Source organism: Rana temporaria, chromosome 3 (assembly GCF_905171775.1).
Source record: "Rana temporaria chromosome 3, aRanTem1.1, whole genome shotgun sequence".
Taxonomy (NCBI): domain Eukaryota; kingdom Metazoa; phylum Chordata; class Amphibia; order Anura; family Ranidae; genus Rana; species Rana temporaria.
The window spans coordinates 57,649,118-57,662,117 of record NC_053491.1 but is presented as its reverse complement, the minus strand read 5'-3'; the positions used below and the strand labels follow the sequence as shown (position 1 = coordinate 57,662,117).

At 42.9% G+C, this 13,000-nt stretch overlaps 1 protein-coding gene across 1 annotated transcript in view; it reads right to left on the bottom strand.

Annotated features, from left to right (window-relative positions):
- Window positions 1–13,000, bottom strand: part of ATP8B4 (ATPase phospholipid transporting 8B4 (putative)) — a 381,682-nt gene that overhangs the window by 328,206 nt on the left and 40,476 nt on the right. The window contains 1 exon segment of the mRNA XM_040342626.1: window positions 11,092–11,159. Coding sequence (XP_040198560.1) covers window positions 11,092–11,119 — 28 coding nt within the window. The 5' untranslated portion in view covers window positions 11,120–11,159.

Genomic DNA, 13,000 nt, shown 5'->3' with positions numbered 1-13,000 from the left:
CGAGTTAAAGAGGAAGTAAACTGCCTCTGCAGACATTTGCCTATAGGTAAGCCTAGAATAAGGCTTACCTGTAAGTATTGAAAATATCTCCTAAATGTGTACTGTTTAGGAGATATTTAGGATAAATGCAGCCAGTGACATCACAGCAGGGGTGCCGTTCCTTCCTAGCCCCGTGCTGTGAACACCGCTGTTGTGTGACGTCATTGCGGCTCCGGCCAATCACAGCGCCGGAGCCCGCAAACCCGGAAGAAACTCCAGGAATAACGTCAGCCATCTCAGCGGTGTGCGGGTGCCGCTGAGAGAACTTCGTTCTAAGGTAAGTATTTCATAATAAGCTAGTATGTGATGCAAACTAGCTCATTATGCCTATGTCTAACAGTTTTTTGTTTGTTTTTTTAAAACAGGGTTTACAACCTCTTGAAGGGGCTCCTGACTATGGTTGCACTCCTTCCTCGTGGGCTAATAGCTCTGCATTGTACATTATTAAAATGAGGGTCAACCCGGAGGCTGGAACTTCAGGGCGATAAGGAGAGCTCTGGAGCCGATGAAATGAAGAGTCTGGGTAAGTAATAAAGCCGGTATCTGGATCCCCTAGACATTATGAGCATTGCAAAGGGGAGATATTATCTAATTACTGGAGCTTTAAACATTTCAAAATGTAGCATATATACCAAAATAGAATGTGGCAAAAACTATTTTGGTGAAATCTGCTTTCATAAACGGAGTTCATTGCTTACTGCCAGGATTACATGAAAAGAAAATACTGTAGGGGCAGATTTCTAAAGCAGCAAATGAAACATTCACTGCAGGTGACTCAATTATTGAAAAAAATTAAATCACATGCATTAAAATTATAGACTGATCATTTCTTTGTCAGTGGGCAAATGTACAAAATCAGCAGAGAATTAAATACTTTTTCCCTCACTGTAGTACGGCTTCAATGAATGGAGGTGGGGGGTGGAAAGGGCGGGCATAGTCAACAATTTTAGCGAGGGCCTGTGACAGGTTGAGTCAATCGTATTAACCCCCGCACTACTGGAAGACCACAGCTCCAAGTGTATTCATGGGGATGGGGGGATTGGGAAAGGGACGGACAGAATTCAAGGAAGAGAGCACCCCCAGCACAAGGGACACTCCTCATTCATGTAAGAATGGATTCTGGTACTGAATTAAAAAAAAAAAACATATCACTAAACTTCAGCTTTAATATGCCTCTGAATTCAAACAGAAATCCTAAAGCCCGTTTATCACGAAAAATCTAAAATTCTAATTATTCTCTTACATAAGAAAAGGGCGGAATTGGTTACAAAAAAAATAAAAATGACTGCATGGAACATCATTCTGGCATATGATTACATCCAGTAATTGCCGTTATTATATGAAACACAAGTCCTAATTTAATACAAAGGTAAGAAAAGTGTCGTTCCTAGAGAAACTGCATTTCATCATCATGTAGGAAAAGAAGTACTCTAAAGGAAAAAGTTGCACAATAAATAAATTTTAAAATTGTCATCTCCAAATGGTTTTTACAGGAACAATACACAAGACAATTTTTTAACCTATGCTTTAAAACCTTGTTTGATGTCAGTTGCCCAGCTATTCGATTAAAGGGTACACTTTTTACTAAAGTACTGCACCATTAAGTGTTTTTTATCTTTCCTCTTCATACATATGGTCCCCTGTATTGCTGCATGAACCACTCCACTTGCACCGAGACGGTGAAGGATTTTTTGCTAAGGAGGATATCTTTTGATACTGATCCCATAAGAAGATCTTTGTTACAGAGATCCAACCTATCTGGTAAGCGGCCACTTTGCACTTTTAGTATACTGTGTTTGCAGCTTGGAAACAAATGAGGAAAATTTGTATCTTTGCTTCCTGGATCACCACCAAGCTGTAGGAGTAGGGCTGCAACTAACAATTATTTTCATAATCGATTAGTTGGTGGATTATATTGTTTTGATTAATCGATTAAATCGGATAAAAACAAACGTAATATGCAATTTTTTCATTTTATTTAAAATAATAATGAAAATGATGGGGCACTATTCCTCCCAGAAACACCAATAATGGGGCAGCACTATTCCTCCTGGCAACACCAAAAATGGGGCAGCACTATTCCTCCCGGGAACACCAATGGGGCACTATTTCCCCCCTCCCAGAAAAACCAATGAGGCACTACCCCCCCATCCTCCCAGGAAAACCAAGGATGGGGCACTAATCCACCCCCCCCCCCCCCGGAATACCAATGTTGGGGCACTACAGCTTCTCACCAACATGGTATCAGTCATCTCAGGTTGATAAACTAATGCAGCGCCTATATCGCCATCAATGTAAAAAAAGTGAACATGTCATGTGTCCACCCAATCTGTGCGTCAAAAATTTGGAAAAAATGTATTACATTTACATAACACATATACATAATACTGCATATACATAAAGCATAAAAAACATACAAACAAATTGTGTTGAAAATAGTGCTCCCAATATTTTTTATTGGGTTTTATACAAAAAGAGCCAAGCTTACAGCGAGTAATTATTCAGTGTGCACATTGGCAACACAAACATGGATTACAAAACATGGATTAAACACGGATTACGTTGGAAATAGTCAGAACAAACATGTGAGTGTACAGTAAGGTAAAAAGTATTCCAATTATGAAAACGAAAGCAAGCAAAGATTCCTGAAAATTAACTTATAAAAACTGCTTATACGGTCAGAGGAAAGGCTGGCGGTTAGGAGAAGGAGGGAGGAGGACCGTCGCCTTTCCTTCCACCAACATAGTTCCTCCAATAACGTAGCTTGCATGTCTATCAATCAATAGGTGTAAAACGCGAATAAATCACAACATACCAATCAAATTTAGGCCCCTTTAACCACTTAAACCCCGGACCATTATGCAGGTAAAGGACCAGGCCCCTTTTTGCGATTCGGCACTGCGTCGCTTTAACTGGCTCCCAAACAAAATTTACATCCTTTTTTTTCCCCACAAATAGAGCTTTTTTTTTGTGGTATTTGATCACCTCTGCGGTTTTTATTTTTTGCGCTATAAACAAAAATAAAGCGACAATTTAAAAAATAAAAATTCAATATTTTTTACTTTTTGCTATAATAAATATCCCCCCAAAAAATTGATAAAAAATTTTTTTTCTTTCCTCAGTTTAGGCCGATACGTATTCTTCAATAATATTTCTGGTTAAAAAAAAACGCAATAAGCGTTTATTGATTGGTTTGCGCAAAAGTTTGCGCGTTTACAAAATAGGGGATAGTTTTATTGCATTTTTTTATTAATATTTTTTTTTTTACTACTAATGGCGGTGATCAGTGATTTTTATCGTGACTGCGACATTATGGCAGACACATCGGACACACTTGACACATTTTTGGGACCACTGTAATTTTCACAGCGAAAAGTGCTATAAAAATGCACCGATTACTGTGAAAATTACACTGGCAGTGAAGGGGTTAACCAGGAGGGGGCGCTGTAGGGTTTAAGTGTGCCCTAAGGGAGTGTTCTTACTGTGGGGGGGCGTGGCTGTGCGCGTGAAGTCACTGATCGTCATTCCCTAACACAGGGAACAGACGATCAGTGAAATCCACACTAGGAAGCACGGGGAGAGGTTTGTTTACACTTACCTCTCCCTGTTCTTCCTCTCTGTGACCCGATCGCGTGACACCAGCAGCGATCGGGTCCGCGGGTGCGGAGGACAAGACCGGATCGCAAGGGCGCCGCCGGCAGCGCGCTCGCGACCCACGACTGGGCATCTTAAAGGGGACATATCTGTACGTCCATATGCCCAGCCATGCCATTCTGCTGACGTAAATAGTCCTTAAGGGGTTAAAACAGACTGATTCCGCTAGTGGATCTGCCTCTGCTCAGCAGGGGGAATCTGTCCCCTGATCACCGCTGGGATTAACAGCAAACAGATGACAGCGCTCTTTCCTCTATGGGTGGTCAGATAGAAACGGTCCGCTGTCTGTTTCCATCCAACTGTCATCCAATACGCCAGACAGATGGGGAACGAATCCCCCATCCACTTGTTTAAGAAAGTGAATAAGATTGGTTCGGGTGTCGTTGACATCTGCCGCTCCATTGAGGGCAATGGATGGTCCGATCGGGTCTGCCAAAAACACTGACAGATGGACCCGACCAGTCTGCCGTGTAAAGAAGGTCCAAGACACAAGAAAGAATCAGAGAAAGAAGAGAAGGGGAGAGAAGGAGGTGGGGGGGGGGTTCAATGTCCAAACCGAGTGCCGCACTCCCCATCCACCAACCAGCTAACGCTAAGATGGGCATTGCAGGTAACATAGCCATGGGTCCCAAAGTTTTTCAAATTTGGCGTTCCTATCCCAAAAGGATGCTGACCAAATTTACATACAACATGATCCAGGTAAGTTTGCACTTCAATAAATCCAAATCTATCGTAGAGGTTTTCCAGGTGATAGCTAGAGATATTTTAGCAGCCAAAAATATAAAAAAAGATAAGGGTCTGTGTATGTCTGGGAATATTATCACCCGGGTCATTTATGAGAGCAATCTGAGCTTTTTTGGGAATGTTGATCATTGTCATGAAATAAATTAAACGATCCACTCTCACACACACACACACACAAGTCCTTAAAGTGTTACTAAACCCAGGACCCTGCATTCACTATATCTGGTCTCCCACAGAACATGGAAATGCAATTCTTTTAGTAAATATAAACTGCTAAATAACTTTTCTCGTCAGCAGTATAGAGCAGTCTTGTGACTTCTATCAGTGTCTGGTTAAAGTTTGTAGGAGTTTTCATTCTCCCATGACTGTCCTATAAGACTGCAAGACCCCTGACCCTCCGTCTGGACAGTGCTGATTAGCCCTGTGCTAATCACATGCACCCTCCCAAAAAGAAACAAAAACTCTCTAGCAATACACACCAAACTGTGCATGTGCAGAGTGACTCCACTAACTCTGTCTGATCCGGAGATGTGTTGGGGACAATGCAAGAAGGGAGAATCTGTGCATATAGGATCAAACAGCCTTTTTACACAATGTAGAGGATAAGGCCCCTTTCACACAGGCGGACGTTCAGGTCCGTCTGTCAGTTTTTTTTTTGGCGGGTCTGAACGGGCGCTCCATGCAGGTCTATGGAGCGACGGATGTCAGCAGTGACCATGTCCGCTGACGTCCGATCCGCTAAAATCAGACATATGGTAACACGTTCGCCATCCATCCTATCGGATCGGGTGAGATCTGATGAAAAAACAGACATGCTGTCCGTTTTCGTCCGATCTCTCCATAGGAGTCAGCGGCGCTCGACAAGCCCCTCACCGCTCAGCAGAAACCACACTGCAATTCTCACATATGGGGCAAACAAGATAGAGCCACAGTTCAGTATATTTTATTGAAACTTTAAAACCACATAAAAACATCCAAGTACAAGCTCAATAACTCCCATGAGAAGCTGCTACAAGGAACCTGATGCAGCAGCGTGATGTCAGTGCTATGACTTTTCATGAAATAACTAAATAAATACAACAAGAAAACAAGCAAAGTAACTAGACCATAAACTACTTTTTAGAACCACTTTAATCTTCATGGCGAATGCTGTGGAAGAGCTGGGCATCTAGGCAGCTAGAGTGTTCAGACAAGTGGATCAGAAAGTTTTACATTTTAAGAACTTATAGTGTAAAGCAGGGGTCTCAAACAAGCTCTCTCCAGCTGTTGCAAAACTACAAGTCCCATGAGGCATTGCAAGGCTGACAATTACAAGTGTAGTGCCCACCCCTAATCTAGGGGGCGCTATTTCAAATTTAAGGGAAGTCTCGGCCAGTACTTGGGCCCAGACCTGTTTGATTAATATAAATTTGCCTCTGTTCTGGCTATGGTACTACTTGGTAGTTTCCCTTGTTGCTTGCAGGTGGTGTTGCCATCTCGGCCTTATGTTGGAATACAGGTATACCATGGTGTATTGGGTGTCCTTTCTCTGCAGAAGTACAGTGGGAGTGGTGACCCCACTGTGAATGCTGGGGAGGGATACTTAAGGGGCAGACACCATTTTCTGGGGTCCTTCACCTCGTGGCCCTCCTGGCGCGAGGTGCGTGTGTGTGACCCCGACTTCTGGGCCACCTTGGCCCGGAATCGCTTTGCTGTTTAGTAGGCCCAGCTATGCTGGCTGGGGGCTGCAATCCTAAAAGGGGATCCCAAGCTGTCTGTCCACAAGGGAGGAGGCTGTCTTGATGAAGAAAACTGGGGGAGGACCTGCCCTGGAGGAGACCGGCAAAGTGCTGACATCTCGGGTGAGACCTGGTGACCTAAATAAGGAGGGATCCACTACATTGAAGGCCCTGCAGTTTTCCGGGTTTTCGGCTTAAAGGCTCTTCTACTGCTCGGCTGGAGGTTCGGGACTTTAAGATCCTGTGGCAGAGGATTCCTGGACGCATCCAAGCTCATTCAAAGGTCTGTGGCAGAGACCAAGTATATGCCAAGAGGTCTGTGGCAGAGACCGTCTGGACCGTCTGGACATTAGTTTATGCATCATCCCGGCTGCTAGGCCATGTGAGAGGGGACTGTCCGGGTGAGCAATACCCACTCAATAGCTGAGAGTGGAGACCGATTTATTCCGTACCGTGTGCCTGAACCTTCCCCTGCTCTTCACCTCCCTCTTACTTTCTCTATTTCATATTACCTTGCAGCAAAAGAAATAAAGCCTAACTGTTGAAGGTTTTACATCTGTCTGGACATTGCTTTTATTATGGACTTTCCCACCCTGTCAACGAAGCTACAAAAGGTAATGTGCAAACCCAAAATTTAACCAGCAGCTCCTCCAGGGTAGTGCTACACAAGCATGAGTCCCACCGCAGAGACATGATGGGACTTGTAGTTTTGCAATAGCTGGGGGGCCGCCAGTGCGAGTCCCCTGGTGTAAAACAAGAGAGAAGAGAATACTAAATTGGCTGTCGTTTCAGTTGTCTGCACCAGCGATCATTACCTGAGCTGCCAGAAATCTGAGATCTACAAGGACCAGGCCTAACACCTACATATTTGTATTAGGTTTGATTACCATACAGGAAAGTACTAGGCTGCACATGCCAGGCTTCACCAGCTCTGTTTTCCATTAACTTCCTTTCATCTCATGCTTCATTACACCAAATGCTTAAGAAAATAACATATCCAAAAGGCACAAAACCACATATGTGAATAATCGAACAAATATTAACATATTAACAGCGGAGTGGCATGCTCATCCTCCCATATGTTACAAATGAATGGTCTTGGCCCTCTCTTCACCACCAGGTCTTGCCAACATAGTTAAAGCTGATCTCCAGCCTTGCCTTCAGACTTGCACAGTTGTACGGGGTCCTCTTCTGTACTGAAATAGTTTACTCTACTTTCACTGCATACTGTAAGTGTCCAACCCTACTTAATTGCATGTCTGGAAGACTTCTGGCATCATCTAGCTCTTTTCTCTCAGCCTTAAGCTGCCCATACACAAAGATAGATTCCCTTGGGCTGAAGGTAAAACAAATAACAGATTCCTCATTCCTCAATAAACAACAAGAATGGGTAAATCACTAAACTGAAGTGTCCCTTGTGCTGGTTGTAATAGTGGAAATCTAAAGTCCTCTGCCCCCTTTCCATACCCTGCAGGTATAATTTTCCGGTGTTGCAGGGGTTAATATCAGCTCTGAACCTGTGACAGGCACTCACTGAGAGTGCCTACTAAGCCCACCCTTTCTTCCCCCTCCTCCACTTATTGGAGTTATAATATAGCTTACATGAATGAAATGGATGAATGAAAGGTTCACCGAGTTTATATAGTGCTTTTTATTCATGGAAGGTATAGCACAGTTTCTATGAATGGAGGAGGGGGTGGAAAGGTCTGTTATATTCGTCACTCTTGATGAGTACCTGTCACAGGTCCAGCGGCAGAGGAGGATTTTGAATTCCCACTATTGTAGCTGACACCTGCACACTGGACACTGAATTAAAAATGTAAACAATGTCCCTTGTGCTGATTTTTTTTTAACCATTTGCCAACCTGCCATAGTGACTTTACTGCGGTCGGGCAGTACATTCAAGCACAATCATGTACGCGATTGTGCCTGCTCCAGGTTAGGAGCATGAAGCACGCCCCTCTAGTGACCGTTTTGTCCACCAGATACAGCGGATTACAGTTACCAGTAATCGGTAACTGGGTATCATGTGGTTGCTATTATTGGTCATAGTGATCACATGACAACAATGTAAACAACCTGTCATGAATTGTTGTCACATGTGATTGGCCCACAGCAATCACATGGTACCTGGCTACCTGTACCTTGTGATTAGCTGTAATCAATCACAGATCAGAACCAAAAGAAAGCTGTTCATGAATGGTTAACCCATTCATGACAGCTAAAACTACTGCTTATAAAGTGATGATCTTCAAAAAAAAAAAACATGCCTCAGACTGTTTACTTACTAAAAAGGGGCATTTTCAGGGCCTCAAGAAATTAGATAGGTCATCAGTTCATAATGACTGATCAATTTTCAATATACACACACACATACATACACACTCACTATAGTTTGTAGACACTATGGCCCGGATTCAGAAAGCCCGGCGTAACTTTGTGCGGGCGTAGCGTATCTCAGATACGCCACGCCGCCGTAACTTAGTGAGGCAGGTTATGTATTCAGAAAGAACCTGCGCCCTAAGTTACGGCGGCGTATTGTATGTGGTCCGGCGTAAGCCTGCGTAATACAAATTATCCAGGCAGTGGGCGTGTTGTATGTTAATGAATGGTGACCCCACGTAAATGACGTTTTTTACTAACGGCGCATGCGCCGTCCGTGGACGTATCCCAGTGCGCATGCTCCGCAAAGCCTCATTGGTTTCGACGTGAACGTAACTTACGCCCAGCCGCATTCACTTATGCAAACGACGTAAAATTCTACGCTGGCCTGACGTCCATACCTAACATTGGCTACGCCTCATATAGCAGGGGTAACTTTACGCCGGTAAAAGCCTTACGTAAACGATGTAAAAAAATGCGCCGGGCGCACGTACGTTTCTGAATCGGCGTATCTACCTAATTTACATATTCTACGCGTAAATCTACGGAAGCGCCACCTAGCGGCCAGCGTAAATATGCAACTAAGATACGACGGCGTAAGAGACTTACGTCAGTCGTATCTTAGCCAAATTTCGGCGTATCTTGCTTTCTGAATACAGAAAGAAGATACGCTGGCACATCCTAGAATTTACGCGGCGTATCAATAGATACGCCAACGTAAATTCTTTCTGAATCCGGGCCTATAACTTTTACACAAACCAATTATTATACAATTATTAGGATTTTTTTTTTAACAAAGACATGTAGCAGAATACATTTTGGCCTAAATTTATGAACAAATTCAATTTTTTTGTCTTTTTTAGTAGATATCTTTTATAACTGAAAGTAGAAAATATCAGCGTTTTTTGTTCTAAATTTTCTGTCTTTTTCATTTAAATAATAAAAAAAAAAAAAGCTATATTTGTGTAAAAAAAAAAAAAAATATATACATTTTATTTTCATAAAGTGCTGCATAAACACTACTTAAAGATTTTATCAAGCGTTTTTTTTCCCTTCATCTACTGTAAAAACGCTAATAAAACACTAATGCCCCATACACACGATCGGAAATTCCGACAGCAAAAGTCTGATGTGAGCTTTTGAACGGAAATTCCGACCGTCTGTATGCTCAAAAGATTGAGAGCTGGTTCTTAAATTTTCAGATGGAAAATCCGATCGTCTGTAGCAATTCCGACGCACAAAATTCCGACGCATGCTTGGAAACAATTAGACGATTGCAAGAACTTCATTTTCTCGCCTCGTTATAGTGTTGTACGTCACGCATTCTTTACGGTCGAAAGTTCAGAGAACTTTTGTGTGACTGTGTGTATGCAAGCCAAGCTTGAGCGGAATTCCATCGGAAAAAACATCCAAGGTTTTTCCGACGGAAAATATGATTGTATGTACGCGGCATAATACTCCTAAAAGCTACAAGAAGCTACTAAAATGCTACAACTACAAGCTGGCACAAAAAAAAAAAAATTGTATCCAGCAATTTGTTCAGCTTATTAAAAAACGCCAGTGTGCATGGAGCCCAAAAACTGGCACAACATTTTTTTTATTATGAGTGTTTTTTATCCAGTGTTTTTCTGACATTTGTTATGCTTACAGCGTGCATGAAAGTCTAAATGTGTACAGCCACATTTGTAGTTGCTCAACACATGTGCAGGAAATCAGAAAAGTAAACCAGGAAGAAATAAACCATAATGAACAACCAGTTACATAATAGCTCTGCTCAGTCTAAATACATGAAATGGATAAAAACACTCAGGGCCAGATTCTCGTACATTTGCGGCGGCGCAACATAACCCGTTTACGTTACACTGCCGCAAGTTTTTAGTGCAAGTGCCCGATCCACAAAGCACTTACCTGTAAACTTGCTGCGGTGTATCGTAAACACGTCCGGCGCAAGCCCGCCCAATTCAAATGGGGCGGGTACCATTTAAATTAGGCGCGCTCCCGCGCCGGACGTACTGCGCATGCTCAGTTTCGAAATTCCCGCCGTGCTTTGCGCGATGTGACGTCATTTTCCAGAACGGCGACGTGCGTAGCGTCCATTCGTATTCCCGGACGTCTTACGCCAAAACAAAAAAAAAATTAAATTCGACCCGGGAACGACGGCCATACTTTCGACTAAAGTTAAGCCATGTTAAAGCAGGTGTAAATTTGCGACGGGAAAAAATGACTAGCGACGACGTAACGACGGGAAAAACCTTTGTGGATCGCCGTAAATCCTCATTTGCATACCCGACGCTGGAATACGACGCAAACTCCCCCCAGCGGCGGCCGAAGTATTGCATCCTAAGATCCGACGGTGTAAGTCAATTACACCTGTCGGATCTTAGGGCCATCTATGCGGAACTGATTCTATGAATCAGCCGCATAGATACGACAGGAGATACGACGGTGTATCAGGAGATACGCCGTCGTATCTCCTCTGTGAATCTGGCCCTCAGTGCCTGATATGTTTAAAAATTATACAACAAAAATAAGGCAAAAATAAAAAGTTACCTACCAAGCTTTTTTGTTTTGCTACAAATCATTGTAGAATCCAGTCACCTCCCAAAGTAGCTATGGTATAGCCTGTTAATAGGACAAAAAAGAATGATATTAGCAAATGTAATACATTATGTGTTTGTTTATAGAGATTTGCAAAAATGAAAGCCACAAACAGGAGAGTGAAGTCATTGAATATCATGTACTTTATGAAATATGAACCCATTTGTCAAAATTTTATATCATAGAATTTGCAACCTGCAAACGAGTACAGTCGTCATCAGACAGATCTGGCTATGGGAAGCACAATAGCCTGCAAATAATCAAATAAATACAAAGCACTCTCTATCGCTATAATGGTAGCATGGCATAACACCAGTCTTTGTTTTTTTAAATCTTGATAACCAGTATTTTTGCTCATTAATGCACATTTCATTGCATAAAAAAAAAAAAAAAAAAAACAGAAACAAGACATGATCCTTTTTGTAACGCTGCAGAATACCAATACCATGTGTGTTGTAGGGCGCTCCAGCACAGGTCCAGCTCCAGTACAGTGCGATATGTGTTTGAATAGCTGCACTGGAGGGCAGGAGACACACAGGGGGGGGGGGGGGGTCTAATAGATCCCCTATGTCTCCATAAACAGTACTTGTTACCTGCCCAAGTTATCACATAGGGGTCTTGTTGGTTCCTTTATGATAAAGAAAAATGAATTTTTCAAAAAGTGTATAAAAAAAAAAAAAAAAGATATAAAATAAATTAGATTAATTCAAATTATGGGGTACACACCTTATATAAAATGCAAAGCATAGGGTTAGCACATGTATATAAACATCAACTGTGCCACACGTGAGGCATTATCATGAACGTTCGAGTGAGAGCAATAATTCTATGGCCATAATCAATGATTAACGAAGGGCCTCGAGCACATTGGTGGAACTGGATGCTTTTTGACATTTTTACAGCAGCTGTTTTTGGCAGTAGACATTTTTTTCTACAGTCATTAAACTCTCCATCATGTTATCTAGGGTTGTCCCGATATCACTTTTTTAGGACTGAGTACAAGTACCGATACTTTTTTTCATGTACTCGCCGATACCGATTCTTTTTTTCATGTACTCGCCAATACCGATTACTGATAATTTTTTTTTTAAATGTGTCCATGTGTCCCCAAATGCAGCCTTGTGTCCCCAAATGCAGCCATGTATACCCAAAAGGCAGCCTTGTGTCCCCAAAGGCAGCCATGTGTAGCCTTGTGTCCCAAATGCAGCCTTGTGTCCCCAAATGCAGCCTCGTGTCCCCAAATGCAGCCATGTGTAGGTCCCTAGTGGCCTACCTGTGTAGGCAAAGAGAGAGCCCCCCACCACCGTCGTCTAGTTGATCAGCGCGCGGGGAACATAACAGCTTTCATTTCAATAGCTGTGTGAACCCCCCCCCCCCCGCGCATCATCATATATAGCCCCTCCCCCTTGTCCGGGCACTTTGATGGACAGATCAGATGGGACGGGTGATCTGTCTATCAAAGTGCCCAGACAAGGGGGAGGGGCTATATATGACAACACGCGGCGGGGAACACACAGCTATTGAAATGAAAGCTGTCCTGCTCTCCGCCTGCTCTTTGCCCCTCTCAGCCCCTCTCAGCCCGCTCGTCACTCCCCAAAAAAAGTATCGGTGAAGCATCGGGCGTATTTGCGCGAGTACAAGTACTAGTATCGGTATCGGGACAACCCTAATGTTATCCTATGTGTCCATTCACACATAGGCTGTTATCAGCAGTTTTGGGCAGTTGCGTTTTGGAGCAGTAAAAAAAACAAAAAAAAAACGAGTGGGTTCTGAGAGACGTTTTTCACTTCAACGCTGATAAACGTAGATAAACATTCAAAAACACAGCTCACCCGCGTTTAACGTTTTTGATCCATTAAAAGAAA